Genomic DNA, 19140 nt, shown 5'->3' with positions numbered 1-19140 from the left:
TAAAAATGGCAGAGGTATTTTGAAATTTTGCCTTCTTTCTACAAGAAGCATTTCATTGGTTGAAAACCAACAGGACAAAAAGAACTTTTAGAAGAATTTCCTCTATGATTGCTTCCGTCGGAAACCGGGAAGAGATTTCGTAAGAAAATCGCAAGAATTTGCTCCTGGTTTGAAAGGTTATTTATTTCATAGACTTTTAGTAAACCGCTTGTAGCAATGTGGGCTTCACCTTCGTTAATGCTTGTTATAAGGTTTTCATGATGTTAGATTGAACTATATAAAGCAAGAACCCGTGGAGAGATGGGAAAAGAACTCATGCTCCGGAATAGATTTGAAGTCATTGAATCCAGACAAAACATACAGAAAAGAATACCGCGTTTCAGTACCAAAGGAAAGGTAAAAGAAGATTATAAAGTAAGTATGATATATAGCTGAAGAGATGGAAAATGAAGAAAGACAGAGATATGGGTTAATGTTGCATTTAGTCAGAAGAAACAACAAAGCTTTTTATGACCTTGCTAAGATTTACAAATCTGACAGAAACTGGTTCTATCGTGAAAACTACCGATTTCAATACACCTGAATTGAGCAAAGTAACAGGGAAATTGTCAAACGTCTCTTCCTAAACACACTAATGACATCAAAGGTTGTGATCATCTTACATTCAAGTAGACAGACTTACCATTACTGAGGAAAAAATAACAGAATATTTCGATAACTTCAAAGAGGAAGAATAAAAACTTACCGATTTCAATGAAAAATTAACTTTTTGACGAAAGTGACGATTTGCAACCTTTGTCAAAATTTAATGAAAAACTACTTTTTGACGAAGTTGAAGATTTGCACTTTGTCAAAATTTAATGAAACCATTAACTTTTTGACGAAGTGAAGATTTGCACTTTGTCAAATAATGAAAAAACATTAACTTTTTGACGAAGTGAAGATTTGACAACTCTTGACAAACATTTAATGAAAAAGTTTTATGACCAAAACTTACCGATTTAATGAACAATAACAGTAAAAACATACGATAAAATTTATTTTCCTGTGTTGTTGTCAATATGTCATGTTGTTCACATTTTTAAAGTAAGTTAATTAACCTGGTAGCAGCATGGTGACGTAGTGACACCTTTCAGTTATTCAAATATATTTTTGCTTAAATAGCTTCAGGTCTATTTCTTCAACCATTTCACTTCCTTCGTACATGTCAATAGAAGCTTCTTCAACCTTTGGTAAGATTCTGTATAACATCTTTGTTCGTTATTGTCTTCAGAGATGAAGGATAATATTTCACATTGTTTCACCCTTCTTATATTCTTTCTGTTCGGAAAGATTCATAGCAATACTGAAGAAGTCAATGTTAGAGTTCTTTATGACAGTATAATGAGTATCTTTGACATTCACGAAGAAACCTTTTGTTTCCAAAACTACTGCTAACTCTTGTGAGTATGATATACGTTTGCGGTCAATGACATAGTATGTCTGACATACTGACCAAACTTAGATTCTTTCAAAAACTTCTTGTTAAAGATAACATTAACTTTGAAAGCATTATTGAACTCATTCTTGATGGCAGTAGTGAGAGCATTGTATGAAAAGAACTTGCAATCTTGCATGTGTTTCATTAAATAAAAATATTAAATTATTTGAAAAATAACTTAAAAAATCTAATCTAATTTTTTTCAAAATATTTTTTTATTTCCTACTAAAGATGTATCGGAAGTTGTCTAAGTTAGAACACTCGGAAATAAAACAACTTCTTACAGAAGCTAACATAGAAGTGCAAAGCATTACGCAACAAACAAAAAAGCACTCGCTGACATCCTCATGACTAAATGGTCAATAAGTTATATAAGAATTCATGAGTTCATAAAGCCGCAACGCGGCGAGGACGAAGTCCATGCAAGAGCATTTCCTTTAAATGACGTTGCTATTGACTTATATCATAGACGTTCAGTACCTCATGAAGTAAGAAGAGAAATGTTTGACATAACAAATGCAAACGTTGGTGAACAAGAAAGAAACAAGAACGTACACTGAAACAACAGAGAAAGAAGATGTTTAAAAGTGCTATAGAACAAGTTCGCAAAGCTAACGATGTCATTCGTTCCATTGACGACAAACCAAAAGAAGGTGAGAGATGGTTAAAGAAAGATGAAGAGAATAGGAAGAGAAATGTGAAGTCAGGTAATAGACTCATTGACTTTAACATCGAAGCTTTAGATGAACCAAACAGAGACTACTTACACAAACATTTCGGTAAGGTTTTCATGAGACTCTTAGAGAAGATTAAAATAAACTCCCACAGAGAGATGGATGGTATGTTATAAACTTGGTGAAAGTATGAATGTTCTACGTTAAACCTCAATAATATTGGAACATTACTACATCAGCTCTTGAAGGAGAACTTTATATCAGAGATAGAAGCAAATGCTGCAGGTATTGTTGAAATGCACTATGACTTCTTCTTGACAAACATAAAGAATCTTACTGAAATAAAGATGTATGATTTAACAGAATATGAAGGCTTAACGATGTCAGATGTAAAGAAAGGCAAACCAAAAAAGAGACCATATAGAGATGAAAGCACACTGACAGAATGACCAGAACAGAATTTTGAAGACTTACACAGGACAAATAAAAAGACTATATGAACTTTGGAAGAAATGGTGAAAAGAAGTTTTATAAGAAGAGACGGTCAGTTCTGGAGTACTCTTTGCACATTACCTATAATCTTGACGCTACCAAATCTTCAATGAATGAACAAAAGAACTGCAACACTTATGACAGAGACAATTGTTTCGTTTATGCTTGCATTCAGGCTGGAGTAAATGAAGAAATATTGACCACATGAGAGAAGTCATTCGTGTTAGAGACTTTCCTCAAGTAAAGTACAAGAAATTTCCGATTCAACAGGTATAGCATTCAATGTTACCATTGGTTATTTCAATGACTCAAGACATAATGAAATAAAGAGATAATACCAAAGAATGTGAAACTGTTCGAACTATTGACTTACTTCTTGTTGAAGACCACTACATGCTAAAGAAAGATTACCAATGACAACATATTTCATTCGCAACTATATAGAAATCTTGAAGGAGTGTGGTGGAATGAACATTGAGAAACAATGAAGATTTATACAAAGAGAGAAGATAATATGTAGTTTCGATGATAGAACACCCTATGGGATGTTTATGAAACATTGTGGGAGTGCAAATATTTCGAACCTATTTCTTATGGAGAACTTTTCACTATACGACTGACTTATATAAACAGAACCTTGCACCATTTAAAGATTTGAAATATGCTCCAAAGTATTGTGTAAAACTGAAGAAGAAAGCAGAGTCAAAAGAAGTAAATAAAAATTAAGTGCAAATTCATTCCTGAGCACGTTTTTCTTTGCTGACTTTGAGTAGTACGAGGCTTTCATAAAGCTTTTAACATCTGTTATGACAGTGAAGATGGTTCAGTGAGTGAAAGCATTGGGGGTCAGAACTGTGCAACAGAATTTTTGGACGACTTCCTGACAAGAGTTTAATATATTTCCATAACCTCAGTTATGATATAAACTTCATCTTAAGACACATGACAGAAGTGAAAGGAACTCCCATCATTAAAGGTTCACGAACAATGCAAATAACTGGTTTATATAAAGGAGGCAATTATTATAAAAGACTCTTACAGTGTTATAATAAGAAGCTTAAACTATTTCCTGCTATGTTTAACTTACAAACAGGACCGAAAGAAGTATTTCCATAAACTACTACAGCAGTGTTTTGTTAGCAAATGACAACAGAACTGGTGTCATTTCTGAAGCATGTAAGTTTATCCATGATGCAGATACATTTATAGAACATAGATTCCATCAAAGGTTGCAGAATAGATGAAACCATTCGACTTAGAAAAATATAGCACTTTTACTGCAAACAAGATGTAAGAATTTTAAGAGAAGGTTTTGTAAAGTTCGCAATGACTTATTGAAAGAGTTTGATTTAACGTATATGACTACGTTAGTATTTGTTCTATTGCTAACAAATTGTTTGAGAACAGAGTGTACTTCCCGAATGGAAATTTATATGACCTCTCAAATAAACCAAGAGAATTTATTTCACGCTGTATTCAAGGTGGAAGATGTATGTGTCAGATAACATAAACAAAAGAGCAAAAAGAAACTCATTGCTGACTTCGACCTGTTTCATTATATCCTCAGCTATAGCAAGACTTTATACTTTAGAAGGATTCCAAAGGTTATGAAGAAGAAATGTTAAGCACAGAGTATCTCTCATGAGACATTTATTCGATGAGACCAAAAGGACCCATTGGTGAAAGTTTATGTCTGGCTTCTTTGTTCTCATTAAGATAACAGAGATTGGAATACATAGACACTTTCCTTTAATAGTTTGTGACCCTGAACTAAATCCAGAACTTAACGTTCCAGAAGTTCAAACACTTGCTGTTAATGTATGTTGACCATATAACATTAACAAGACCTCATAAAATATCAAGGTGTCAAATGTGAAGTGTTGCAAGGATACTATTACGATGGAAACAGAGATATTAGAAATAGAGATGAAGTAGAAGTTGTTTGAGTTAAGGTTAAAGTATAAAAAGAAGGAAATCCTTGCAAGAAATATAAAGCTCATTCTGAACAGTATTATGCAAAACTATTCTATCTCCTATTGAGTCAAAAATAACCATAGTAAATGACAAAGATGCTATAAGATATGCTATCAGAAACTACAACCATATGTGAAGTTCGAAGGTTTGATGGTTCAGATAAAACTATTTTCAAGCTAACGAAAAGCATTTGCAGACACTTATATTCTTTCTGGTTGTTAACATTCTGTCTATGTCGAAGAGAATAATGTGTGAAGTATTCTGTACTGCAGAGATATGGGACTTAATATCTTTTACCAGACTGTCATGCAATTTCAATGAAGACATCCAAAGCTTGAGCAGAGTTTAGAAGAGATACTGTAGTGAACTTATAGGAAAAACCTTGGTCATTTTCATCTGACTTCGCAGAAATACACCTGGAAAACAAAGTTTAGCATAACAAGATTATTGTGGAAGAAGACTTACATAGACTTACTCACGAATGATTTAAATGAAGTTGCATTCCTATGCACGTTGAAAGGTGTAAAACAAGATGTTTGCTTAACCGCTAATGAAATGTTTCCTGAAGCTATACAATGCTATTACAATGAAGATAAAGAACATTCACATACCTGTTGAACATATGACAAAGACTCTGAGTTCAGTTTAATGAAACTTTACAAAGCACTTCTGATGGTCAAGAGATGGATTTGACTTATGTAAGTCTTCTGTCCTTGCTTTGCTGAAAAGTTTAACTTCTCAATAACGACTAAAACAAGCTTTATTCGTAAGTTGAAGTTCTGAGGTCATTTTTTTTTGTCAGCAATGAGGTATTCGTGATAAAAATAAGCCGCTAGCGCAGGCAATGCCATGAGTCATTTCAATACTGCGATGGTAGAGTTTAAGAGTTGTGCTTCAATGTAGAGACAGTCCTTATGGTCTGGAGGAAGAACACTGGAAGTTATGGTCATGAGTGGAGAACATGTCTATCCAAAACTCACGATTGAAGCAGTTAATTTATAGTATTTAGGGTTAGGAAGTGGTGAAGTTCTTGTAGATGACCAATGAACTCTATTTTCAACCCTTTCTATATTGAATAAAAATAGCTTGCTTTCTATCCCAAGCCGGTGTTAACATCTTTGAAAATTCATTTTTCCTCGAAGCATTGCATCATAATTGAAAACATTTTTTGAATCATCACTTGGTTCGAGATTTGAAATCTTAATCGTAATGGATTTTCTTTCTTTAGCGACTTCATTGAATGGTGAGAATAAACAAATGACAGTCATGGTTCCATCTTCATTTTCATTAAATTCATAATGAAAGTCTATAAGTTGTGGCTGACTACCTTCTTCTTTCAGTTGTGCAAGAAACTCACGTAAAGGCTGTAAAGTTTGTACTTCAATGTTGAACTTTTTCTTCGAACATTTCATTAAATGAAATCATACATTGTTGCACAATGTTGTATCGTCTTTAAAGTATTTGTATATGTGAATGTTTTGGGCGCTTAAAGACTGTTCGTCATTTTCTATCTCGACTTGAAGTATAAAGTCAACCTTTCTGAAAGCACGTGTTATATACATATTGTTATGCCAATGTACTTCTCTTCATTTATGTTCACAATCCAGTCTGTTGGAAACTTAAACGTTACTCTGTTCCCCTTTATTTTGACGTCAGGGTTTTCACTACTGAACGCAACAGATAAAGGTATTTTGTCTATACATTTATTCGGATAAAAAAACCATTTACTCTTTCTTCCTTCAGCTTCTTTAGCTTTTGCTTCAGCTTCTTCTTAGCTTCTTCGCAGCAACGTGGGTTTCTCGTCTTCCAGCAGCTAATGCAGCAGTTGTTTTTCACTAAGTTTTCTCTTGGTCTCTCTGGCTTTTGTTCTTGTTTTTGTTCCTTCAGTTCGGATAAAATTTGCTCGCGAATTTCTTTCTCAATGCTTCAACATCTATGACCCTTGGGTCTTGTCCTAGGGCTTGTCTGAGTCATTTGACTGCAGATAAAAAACAAAATTTAAAACTTTAACCGATGTAAAATGAGCTTGTCAAAATCAGAGCGAGAGCTATTATATTAAATGACGCAAGAGGAATACAACATCCTTTCTATTACGTAAGTCAGAGTAAAGATGGTAAAATATATGTAAGAAAAAGAAAGGTTCCATTAGCGAATGCAGAAAGCGACAACATTAAGTGTATGGCAAAGGGTGAAGTCCACGAAGCCATATAACCTTCTATTCAAACTGAAAAGTCATAGAACAAGAAGAAAAGAAGCCAGATGTTCTTTCAATAACGAACCAAGAGCTTATTGCAAAGTTCGTGAATTTCATTGAAAAACAAACCGAGTCAAAGAACCTGACCCCAGTGAAAGAAGTTGAGACAAAAGAGAATGTCAGTTCATTGAAAATGTCAAGAAACAACTCCACCACGAAATGCCAAGAAGAAGAGTGAGAATAATGAAGTAAATAGATATTTTTATCCGAAGTAAATACATGCAGAACGAACAGTTAAACGAATTTACTCCAGCAGAGCATATTCATCAGATTCGTTCATATTTCGATATCATAGACAATGCAGTTCAAATTGGTGACACTAATAGAAAATATTCTGACGCAAAGATTCCATCACAACCTGGAACTGCTAAAGATAACACATGGGTAACATTCAATCTCTCACCTCCTGGTGAAAATATGTTGGACCTTTACAATACATTCATTACGTATAAAATGGAAGGTCAATTTTTTGTAGATAAAGAAATTGGTTCAGGTTCCAATAAAACAAACCCACCAGGATTTTGGATTGGTTTCGATGACGCTTTCTATGCAGTTGCTGGATATCAAATCCTTGCAATGGTTCGTATCGTATATTCTCAAGACAACGCAAGAGAAGAAGCATATATAACTTCAAACTCACAAAACTACCGAACAAATAAAGAAAGTAGATGTTTTCTCAAAGACTCGACATGAAGATGTATGGAGTCATTCGGGAACATGCAGAACAGGACAAATTGTTAGTGGTCCATTACAGCAGGAAAATCATTTGATTTTAAGCTTGTTTAAGAATTCCTGTTAGAAGATTTTCCATTAGACAGCTATTTTTTATTCCGCATTTGCGGAACATTCAGCTTAAAGTAAGTTCAGTAGCGACGCATTACATAAATGCACATCTATATCTGTAAATGATATCATTGCTTTCAATCCAACTCTTAAGTTGCATTTGCTCAGATTCAAATCCACGACAAATAAATTTGTTCCATGGAATGAACCATTCACTATGATAACAAGGCAGTAGAAGCTAGTGGAACAGTTACTATTACACTGTAACCCAGCAACTATTTCGAACAAAGATGGATTTTAATGAATGTTTCATTAGTTAGGTATCCTGTTGTTATGAATGGATGCGCGCCTCCATACAACATTAGCGGTTTTGACATTTAACGAAAGTTAACTATATAGCAACACAACACAACATCTACTTACCCTGTAAATATTTATAAAAAGCAACTCATTCACCTCAAATAGAAAAAAATAAGTTTTATAGAACTCACTAATGAAAAATAAACGTTCCTATAAACGTATTGTCATCTCCTCCATGTTGTGCTTCAATAAAGCTCATAATTCTGACTCATTCTCTTATATAGGTCAAGCCTGTCAAAAAAAATGTTTAAGTTTGACATAAGAAAGATTACCGTTTGTTAATCGTATGTGAATAAACTTGACCATTCTTCATTCCTTATAAACGCTCAAACTAACTTTACTTTTCTCCCTACGGTATCGATAAGAATTATCTTTCACGAGGACGAAACAAATTTCTTGCTAAATCATGACCGTTGATACGCTTTGTTATCTCAAATAGTTTGTTTCGTCATTTACATAACAATAAAGATTAAAAAATAATGAATGAAAAAAATAAACTTTAAAAATTAATGATATCAACCACTCAACGTTGAAAACCATGACGCACAAAAAAACTTTACAAGTTGGTGGAATCTCCTACCTCTTCTTCAATTCTTTTTTCCACCTCTGAATTACATTTGCTATACTTGTTCCTTTTCAACTTTCTAACTTCTTTTAAGTTCAGCAAATGTTGTCCTGCATGAAGTTTATTCTATCATTAATAACCTTCTTTCTATTAATGTTTTTTATCTCAACTGAACTCTAACCATCCTATTAGAAATGACGTAAAAACCTTCATGGATAACAGCTCTGAATAATGTATTCTACCAAAAAATTTTTGTTTTCGATTGTATCCCAGTGACTTTATCGTATTTTTACCATCAATAAAATTTTAAATAAAATAATATACTAAAATCATTATTTTCAAGCTAAAGGAAATCGCAGGATTTACGATTTTATTTGAGGAGTTAGGTTCATGGTTTAAATGTTGGAGTGCAAGTGTGGGAGTTACTTTTTGAAGCATAGGTTGTCCTTTATAAGGTTCAGGAAGTTCATTGTAAGGTGTTATGTTTTGGGAACAGGCGTTGAGTATTTGAAGTTGGTTTTGGCGATGGTGTGGAGTTTTTAACTTCAGTACTTCAGTATTATTTATACATTGCTTTTATTTCTTTCAACATCATTACTGCTCCTGCTGTAAGCTAGCAACCTAGTGGAGACCAATTATTTAATATAAGACTTGACCAAAATGCATTTTTGACAGGAGTGGTGGAACACCTAACCTTGGTGAGACTGCTCTTTGCATTTGTCAGCTCGTAAGAAAATATTCAAATGGTGCTCCATAATCGTTTGGTAAAGTTTGTTTCATAGATGGTGAAGTTCACTGAAGCTTTGATGAAGAACTCATTTCTAAGCTTTAAAATAAAGTTCATCTTTATTCCTCACTGTCGTCGTGCTAAGTTATAGTCTTCAGTTTATTATGGTATGCCTTGACTGCTACCTCTGTATTCAAGAACAATCCCTCATAAATCCAATATAGTGGCCTTTGGTACGTTTTCAGTTGCTTAGTTCAACTAGGTCCTTTAACAGACAAATTTGTATGTTATTGGAGGCAGTAGATGTTGACCTTGTGGAAGCAAAAGTCCACTTCTGTTGGAAAACACATTAAGAAATGTGTGTTGTCATAGCTATCCATTTATGTTCCACACTACTCATCATTCCACTCAATGACCTCATAACATCTTCATTAAATCTATATCTCATTCATTGTTTGTATTGCAGACGTTTGCAACCATTTCATAAAATACAGGTCCATATGATTTTTCAGGTTCTGCAGGCCATATTTCCATAAGCCTCCCATGGAAAGCTGAAGATATTTAAACTTAGGGTTCTCATAATTAACAAATATGTTGTCTTGTCTTTCTAAATAGTGCCCAGATACTTTAACATTAATAGGCGTATAAGCCTGACTGTAAATGTTGCACTTGAACTATTTCTGTATTTCTTTGAGAATGAACCGTCCATAGGAATCCAATCCATAACTTTAACAGGAAAACATAAAGCCTCTCTTTGTATTAAGTTCTCAGTTCTGTATAAATGGGGTCAAAAGAGAATACTTTGGACCTGAATGAAACATTCATTAAAATCATCTTTGTTTCGAAATCAGTTGCTGTGTTTAACAGTTGTTAATAGTAACTGTTCCATAGCTCTACTGCTTCGTTATCATAGTGAATGGTTCATTCCATGGAACAAATTTTATTGTCCGGTGGATTTGAATCTGAAGCAAATGCAACTTTTAAGAGTTGGAGAAGCAATGATATCCATTTACAGAATAGATGTGCATTGTAATTGCGTCGACCTACTGAACTTTACTTTAAGCTGAATGTTTCCTGCAAAGAGCTGGAATAAATCGAACTAGCTGTCTAATGCGTAAAGAATCTTCTAACAGGAATTCTTAAACTGAATTGCTTAAATCAATATTGATTTTCCTGCTGTAATCGGCCCACTAACAATTTGTCCTGTTCTGCATGTTCCCGAATGACTCCATACTAATCTCATGTCGAGTCTTTGAAAAACATCTACTTTCTTTATTTGTTCGGTAGTTTGTGAGTTTGAATGTATATGCTTCTTCTCTTGCGTTGTCCTGAGAGATATACGATACGACCATTTGCAAGGATTTTGATATCCAGCAACTGCATAGAAGCGTCATCGAAACCAATCCAAAATCCTGGTGGGTTTTTGTTATTGAACCTGAACCAATTTCTTTATCTGTACAATAAATTGACCTTCATTTTATACGTAATGAATGTATTGTAAAGTCCAACATATTTTCACCAGGAGGTGAGAGATTGAATGTTACCCATGTGTTATCTTTAGCAGTTCCAGTTGTGATGGAATCTTTGCGTCAAATATTTTCTATTAGTGTCACAAATTTGAACGTGCTTTCTATGATATCGAAATATGAGCGAATCTGATGAATATGCTCCTGCTGGAGTAAATTCGTTTAACTGTTCGTTCTGCATGTCTTTGACTTCGGATAAAAATTACTATTTACTTCATTATTCTCACTCTTCTTCTTGGCTATTCGTGGTGGAAGTTGTTTCTTGACATTTTCGATGAAACTGTACATTCTCTTTTTCTCAACTTTTCACTGGGGGTCAGGGTTTTTTGACGGTTTGTTTTTTCAATGAAATTCACGCATTTTGCAATAAGCTCTTGGTTCGTTATTGAAAGAACATCTGGCTTCTTTTCTTCTTGTTCTTTTGTCTCAAGTTTGAAAGAAGGTTTTATACTGGGCTTCGTGGACTTCACCCTTGCCATGCACCTTAATGTTGTCGCTCTCTGCATTCGTAATGGAACCTTCTTTTTCTTACTATATTTTTACCTCTTTACTCTGACTTACATAATAGAAAGGATGTTGTATTCCTCTTGCGTCATTTAAATATAATAGACTCTCGCTCGCCTGTTTTGCCAAGCTCATTTTACAATCGGTTAAAAGTTTTTAAGTTGTTTTTTATCTCATCAAATGACTCAGACAAGCTAGGACAAAGACCCAAGGGGTCATAGATGTTGAAGCATTGAAGAGAAAGATTCGGAGCAAATTTATCCGAACTGAGAGAACAAAACAAGAACAAAGCAGGAAGACCAAAGAGAAAACTTAGTGAAAAAACAACTGCTGCATTGCTGCTGGAAGACAAAGAACCCACGTTTGCTGGCGAAAAAAGCTAGAGAAAGAAGCAAGAACAAAAGCTAAAGGAAGCTGAAGAAAGAAAGAGTAAATGGTTTATTTTTATAAAACTAAATGTAAAGACAAACCTTTATCTGTTGCCGTTCAGTAGTGAAAAACCCTGACGTCAAAATAAAGGGGAACAGAGTAACGTTTAAGTTTCCAACAGACTGGATTGTGAACTAAATGAAGAGAAGTACATTGGCATAACATCTATGTATATAACACGTGCTTTCAGAAAGTTGACTTTATACTTCAAGTCGAGATAGAAAATGAACGAACAGTCTTTAAGCGCCCAAACATTCACATTATCAAATACTTTAAAGACGATACATCATTGTTGCAATGTATGATTTCATTTAATGAAATGTTCGAGAAAAAGTTAATTGAAGTACATGAAGTACAAACTTTACAGCCTTTACGTGAGTTTCTTGCACAACTGAAAGAAGAAGGTAGTCAGCCACAACTTATAGACTTTCATTATGAATTTAATGAAAATGAAGATGGAACTCATGACTGTCAATTCATTGTATTCTCACCATTCAATGAAGTCGCTAAAAAGAAAGAAAATCCATTACGTATAAGATTTCAAATCTCCGAACCAAGTGATGATTTTCAAGAATGTTTTCAATTATGATGCAATGCTTCCGAGGAAAAATGAATTTTCAAAGATTGTAACACCTGGCATTTGGGATAGAAAGCAAGCAATACTTTACTCTAATATAGCCAAAGGCGTTGAAAATGAGTTCATTGGTCATACAAGAACTTCACCACTTCCTAACCCTAAATACTATAAATTAACTGGCTTCAATCGTGAGTTTTGGATAGACATGTTCTCCACTCATGACCATAAATGTCCAGTGTTCTTGCCTCCAGATGGGAAGGACTGTCTCTACATTGAAGCACAACTCTTAAACTCTACCATCGCAGTATTGTAAAATCTACGCTAGCTTTATTTTTATCACGAATGACCTCATTGCTGACAAAAATAAGCCGCTAGCGGCAAGGGCGAAGCCCATGACCTCAGAACTTCAACTTACGAATAAAGCTTGTTTTAGTCGTTATTGAAAAGTTGAACTTTTCAGCAAAGCAAGGTTGACATGACTTACATAAGTCGAATGCAATCTCTTGACCATCATAAAGTGCTTTGTAAAGTTTCATTAAACTGAACTCAGAGTCTTTGTCATATGTTCCAACAGGTATGTGAATGTTCTTATCTTCATTGTAATAGCATTGTATAGCTTCAGGAAACATTTCATTAGCGGTTAAAGCAATAACATCTTGCTTCACGCCTTTCATTCTGCAGTGAAATGCAACTTCATTTAAATCGTTAGTGAGTAAGTCTATGTAGGTCTTCTTTCCACAGAAAATACTTTTATAAGCTAAACTTTGTTTTCCAGGTGTTATTTCTGCAAAGTCGCTATGAAATTGACCAAGGTTCTTTCCTATAAGTTCGCGACCATATCTCTTCTTAAACTCTGCTGCAAGCTTTGGTATGTCTTCATTATATAAGTGCATACTGTCGGTATCCTGGTAAAATATTTGAAGACCCATGTCCTCTGCAGTACAGAATACTTCATTCATAATACGTTTTGACATAGACAGAATATTAACACCAAGTGGACAGAAGTTAAAGTGTCTGCAAATGCTTTTCGTTAGCTTGAAAATAGTTTTATCTGAACCATCCAAACCTTCGAACTTCACTATATGGTTGTAATTTCTTATAGCATATCTTATAGCATCTTTGTCATTTACTATGGTTATTTTTGACTCAATAGGAGATAGAATAGTTTTGCCATAAATGCTGTTCAGAATGAGTTTTATAATTTCTTGTAAGGGGTTTCCTTCTTTCTTATACTTTAACCTTAACTCAAACAACTTCTTTACTTCATCTCTTATTCTCATATCTCTGTTTCCATCGTAATAGTATCCTTGCAACACTTCACATTTGACACCTTGATATTTTATGAGGTCTTGTAATGTTATATGGTCAACATACATGAGACAGCAAGTGTTTGAACTTCTTGGAACGTTAAGTTCTGGATTTAGTTCAGGGTCGCAAACTATTAAATGAAAGTGTCTGGGTATACCAATCTCTGTTATCTTAATGAGAACAAAGAAGCCAGACATAAACTTTTCACCAATGGGTTCCTTTTGGTCATCATCGAATAAATGTCTCATGAGATACTCTGTGTTAACATTTCTTCCTTCAATACTTTTGGAATACCTTCTAAAGTATAAAGTCTTGCTATAGCTGAAGGATATAATGAAACAGTGTCGAAGTCAGCAATGAGTTTCTTTTTGCTCTTTTGTTTCATGTTATCTGACAACATACATCTTCCACCTTGAATGCATCTCGAAATAAATTCTCTTGGTTTATTTGAGAGGTCATAAAGATTTCCATTCGGGAAGTATACTCTGTTCTCAAACAATTTGTTAGCAATAGAACAAATACTAACGTAGTCATAAACGTTTAAATCAAACTCTTTCAATAAGTCATTGCGGAACTTTACAAAACCTTCTCTTAAAATTCTTACATCTTGTTTGCAGTAAAACGTGCTATATTTTTCTAAGTCGAAGTGGTTTTCATCTATTCTGCAACCTTTGATGGAATCTATGTTTTCATAAATGTATCTGCATCATGGATAAACTTACATGCTTCAGAAATGACACCAGTTCTGTTGTCATTTGCTAACAAAACACTGCTGTAGTAGTTATATGGAAATACTTCTTTCGGTCCTGTTTGTAAGTTAAACATAGCAGGAAATAGTTTAAGCTTCTTATTTATAACACTGTAAGAGTCTTTTATAATAATTGCCCGTCCTTTATATAAACCAGTTATTTGCATTGTTCGTGAACCTTTAATGATGGGAGTTCCTTTCACTTCTGTCATGTGTCTTAAGATGAAGTTTATGTCATAACTGAGGTTTGGAAATATATTAAACTCTTGTCAGGAAGTCTTTCCAAAAATTCTGTTGCACAGTTTTGACCCCAAATGCTTTCACTCACTGAACCATCTTCACTGTCATAACAGATGTTAAAAGCTTTATGAAAGCCATCCGTACTACACTCAAAGTCAGCAAAGAAAACGTGCTCAGGAATGAATTTACATTTAGCTTTATTTACTTCTTTTGACTCTGCTTTCTTCTTCAGTTGTACACAATACTTTGGAGCATATGTCAAATCTTTAAATGGTGCAAGGTTCTGTTTATATAAGTCAGTAGTATATGTGAAAAGTTCTCCATAAGAAATAGGTTCGAAATATTTGCACTCCCACAATGTTTTCATAACATCCCATACGGTGTTGTTCTATCATAACGAACTACATATTTATCTTCTCTCTTTGTATAAATCTTCATCTGTTTCTCAATGTTCATTCCACCACAACTTTGAGAATTTCTATATAGTTTCGAATGAAATATGTTGTCATTGGTAATCTTTCATTTAGCATGTAGTGGTCTTCAACAAGAAGTAAGTCAATAGTTCTAACAGTTTCACATTCTTTTGGTATGTATCTCTTTATTTCATTATGTCTTGAGTCATTGAAATAACCAATGGTAACATTGAATGCTATACCTGTTGTCGGAAATTTCTTGTACTTTACTTTGAGGAAAGTCTCTAACACGAATGACTTCTCTCATGTGGTCAATAGTTTCTTCATTTACTCCAGCCTGAATGCAAGCATAAACGAAACAATTGTCCTCTGTCATAAGTGTTGCAGTTCTTTTGTTCAGTTCATTGAAGATTTGGTAGCGTTCAAGATTTATAGGTAATGTGCAAAGATACTTCCAGAACTGACCGCTTCTCTTCTTATAAAACTTCTTTTCACCATTATCTTTCCAAAAGCTTTCTATAAGTGCTGGGTTTCCTGTTTGCTTAAGAGCTTCCAAAATGGCTTTCTGGTCATTTGTCAGTGTGCTTTCATCTCTATATGGTCTCTTTTTTGGTTTGCCTTTCTTTACATCTGACATCGTTAAGCCTTCATATTCTGTTAAATCATACATCTTTATTTCGGTAAGATTCTTTATGTTTGTCAAGAAGAAGTCATAGTGCATTTCAACAATACCTGCAGCATTTGCTTCTATCTCTGATATAAAGTTCTCCTTCAAGAGCTGATGTAGTAATGTTCCAATATTATTGAGGTTTAACGTAGAACATTCATACTTTCCACCAAGTTTATAACATACCATCCATCTCTGTTGCGAGTTTATTTTAATTTTCTCTAAGAGTCTCATGAAAACCTTACCGAAATGTTTGTGTAAGTAGTCTCTGTTTGGTTCATCTAAAGCTTCGATGTTAAAGTCAATGAGTCTATTGCCTGACTTCACATTTCTCTTCCTATTCTCTTCATCTTTCTTTAACCATCTCTCACCTTCTTTTGGTTTGTCGTCAATGGAACGAATGACATCGTTAGCTTTGCGAACTTGTTCTATAGCACTTTTAAACATCTCTCTTCTCTGTTGTTTCAGTGTGTCATCTCTCTTTCGTGTTTCACCAACGTTTGCATTTGTTATGTCAAACATCTCTCTTCTTACTTCATGAGGTACTGAACGTCTATGATATAAGTCAATAGCAATGTCATTTAAAGGAAATGCTCTTGCATGGACTTCGTCCTCGCCGCGTTGCGGCTTTATGAACTCATGAATTCTATCATAACTTATTGCACCATTATAGTCTTTAATGAAGTCAGCGAGTGCTTTTTTGTTTGTTGCGTAATGCTTTGCAACATCTATATTAGCTTCTGTAAGAAGTTGTTTTATTTCCGAGTGTTCTAACTTAGACAACTTCCGATACATCTTTAGTAGGAAATAAAAAAATATTTTTTGAAAAAATTAGATTAGATTTTTTTTAAGTTATTTTTCAAAATAATTTAATATTTTTATTTTAATGAAACACATGCAAGATTGCAAGTTCTTTTCATACAATGCTCTCGCTACTGCCATCAAGAATGAGTTCAATAATGCTTCAAACGTTAATGTTATCTTTAACAAGAAGTTTGTGAAAGAATCTAAGTTTGGTCAGTATGTCAGACCATTAGCTATCGTCATTGACCGCAAACGTTATACTTCACAAGAGTTAGCAGTAGTTTTGAAACAAAAGGTTTCTTCGTGAATGTCAAAGATACACACTATACTGTCATAAAGAACTCCAACATTGACTTCTTCAGTATTGCTATGAATCTTTCCGAACAGAAAGAATATAAGAAGGGTGAAACATCTGTGAAATATTATCCTTCATCTCTGAAGACAATAACGAACAAAGATGTTATACAAAAGTTCTTACCAAAGGTTGAAGAAGCTTCAATTGACATTGACGAAGGAAGTGAAATGGTTGAAGAAATTGACCCTGAAGCTATTTAACCAAAAATATTTTTTGGTGAAGAGGTGAGATATCACCTAGCCGCTTTGCGGCTCTGACCTTTGGGTCTGTTTTTTCACCTCATTCTCTCTTCGTTAATGTTGTCGTGACTTCTTCGTTAATGTTGTCGTGACTTCATTCTTCCTCTTTGAAGTTATCGAAATATTCTGTTATTTTTTCCTTCAGTAATGTTAAGTCTTCTTTGAAGGTAAGTATTGTGCAACCTTTGATGTCATAGTGTGTTTGAGGAAGAGTATTTTTGACAATTTCTTTTATTTGCTCATTCGGTGTCATTGAAATCGGTAAGTTTTCACGATAGAACCAGTTTCTGTCAGATTTATATATTTTAGCAAGGTCGTAAAAGCTTTTGTTGTTTCTTCTGACTAAATGCAACATAACCATATCTCTATCTTCTTCTTTCTCCAACTCTTCAGTATAAATCATATACTTATAACTCTTTTCCTTTCCTTTTGGTACTGAACGTGGTATTCTTTTCTGTATGCTTTTGTCTTTGGATTCAATGACTTCATCTTTTGCTTGAAGTTTCTTTTCCATCTCTCCACGTTCTGCTTTATATAGTTCATCTAACATCATGAAAATATAACAAGCATAACGAGGTGAAGCCCACATTGCTACAGCATTTACTAAAAGTCTATGAACATAATAACCTTTCAAACCAGGTGCCAAATTCTTGCGATTTTCGTACGGAATCTCTTCCCTCGGTTTTCCGAGGGAAGCAATCATATGAGGAAATTCTTCTAAAAGTTCTTTTGCCTGTTGGTTTTCAAACCAATGATATGCTTGCTTTGTAGAACGAAGAGCGTTCATTATACTTTGCATTTGATACATATCATCTTTGACTGAACGAATGAGTCTCAATTGTTTGTTATATTGTATGTATTCGTATTCTTCATTTATGGCTTCATGAACGATAGCAGTTGTTGTGTTCTCTAATGTTGACATTACTGTTCTTACATACAGGATAAAAAAATAAATAAAATAAAAACTAACTTTATTTTTTCTGAGATAAACACTATTTCTTCACAACATTAAATTTTATCCTGTATGAAATGACTTTAAAAAGATTATTGACTGACTTCGAATACTATCTCATTGACGCACTGACAGACCCTCAAAACTGTGTTGAAAGTTCTTTAAGCTTTAAGATTGAAGGTACGACGCATTTTGTCTTCACTTACGTATTGAAAGAATATGACCGTTATCATAACGAAGTGAATCAAACACTAATAAAATTTGTAGATAAAAAATTGGTTAACAATGAATATTTTAAACGTGAAGACCCAAACACTGCTGGAGATGATGAAGAATACAGACAAGTTATTGAAAAAAATAACGCAAGATTAGATGCAATAGAAAAGAAGTTTAATGAATGTCTTACAAACACGTATGAATATCTTATGCAGTGGGAAGCCAGATGGAAATAAATTTACGTCAAATATGCAATTTATAAAATCTTATGTCGACAGGCTACGTAGCACAGTGGTCTAAGGTGGTGTTATGGAGGGGTCAGGGTCTGTGGTTCGAACCGCGACAGCGCCGTATTTTCTTATTTTCTTTATTTGTCTTGTTTGTCGTGAATAAAAAGTGTCATAAAAGTGCTCTATCTTCCACGGGAATAAATAAAAAATTTACTTTATTTCTTCTTTATTTCTTCTTTATTTCTTTGTTCCCGTGGAAGAAGGGTTTTGCTGTTTTTTCTCAACCGAAATCAATGATTTTTTCATTTTTGGAATCCTTAGCGAATGAGGAATCTTTTCTCTCGTGGAAGCTTTGACCTAAAATATAATTTAGGTGAAGAGACCCAAAGGGTCAGAGCCGCAAAGCGGCTAGGTGAGATGTCACCTGTTTTCTCACCTCTTTTTTCACCCTCGTGACTTTGTCATAACTTCTTCGTAAATGCTTTGTCATAACTTCTTCGTAAATGAGTGTAAATGACCAAAAATATATTATAGGTGAAGAGGTGAGATGTCACCTCTTTTTTCACCTAATTTCTCACCCTCAGCCGCTAAGCGGCGAGACCCAAAGGGTCTTGAATTTTCAT

General features: G+C 34.2%; 2 protein-coding genes and 2 pseudogenes across 4 annotated transcripts, besides 3 other annotated features; 1 reads left to right on the top strand and 3 right to left on the bottom strand.

Annotated features, from left to right (window-relative positions):
- Nucleotides 1–210: 210 nt before the first annotated feature.
- Nucleotides 211–7971: a mobile genetic element.
- A 174-nt stretch (nucleotides 7972–8145) lies between these two features.
- Nucleotides 8146–8635: a terminal%2Cinverted (terminal inverted repeat of Maverick-1A transposon ID:TVAGG3_0156140).
- Nucleotides 8146–19140: part of a mobile genetic element that runs on past the window's edge.
- TVAGG3_0156270 lies at nucleotides 13297–14327 on the bottom strand (annotated as a pseudogene). Its single transcript has one exon. A coding segment is annotated over exon 1 (1031 nt).
- On the bottom strand, nucleotides 15497–16516 carry TVAGG3_0156260 (organellar and viral DNA polymerase type B; the record flags this gene model as incomplete). Its single annotated transcript, XM_051224811.1, has 1 exon — nucleotides 15497–16516. A coding segment is annotated over one exon (1020 nt), but the record flags the coding sequence as incomplete, so codon positions are not given.
- TVAGG3_0156250 (KilA, N-terminal/APSES-type HTH, DNA-binding family) lies at nucleotides 17214–18041 on the bottom strand (the record flags this gene model as incomplete). The annotated part of the gene is made up of 1 exon (XM_051224810.1): nucleotides 17214–18041. The coding sequence occupies one exon, from the start codon at nucleotides 18039–18041 to the stop codon at nucleotides 17214–17216; it is 828 nt and encodes a 275-aa protein (XP_051109796.1).
- On the top strand, nucleotides 18298–18520 carry TVAGG3_0156240 (annotated as a pseudogene). Its single transcript has one exon. A coding segment is annotated over exon 1 (223 nt).

The sequence above is a fragment of the Trichomonas vaginalis genome, chromosome IV, assembly GCF_026262505.1.
Source record: "Trichomonas vaginalis G3 chromosome IV, whole genome shotgun sequence".
NCBI lineage: Eukaryota > Parabasalia > Trichomonadida > Trichomonadidae > Trichomonas > Trichomonas vaginalis.
The sequence above is the reverse complement of the archived record's forward strand: the minus strand, read 5'-3'. Positions and strand labels throughout refer to the sequence as shown.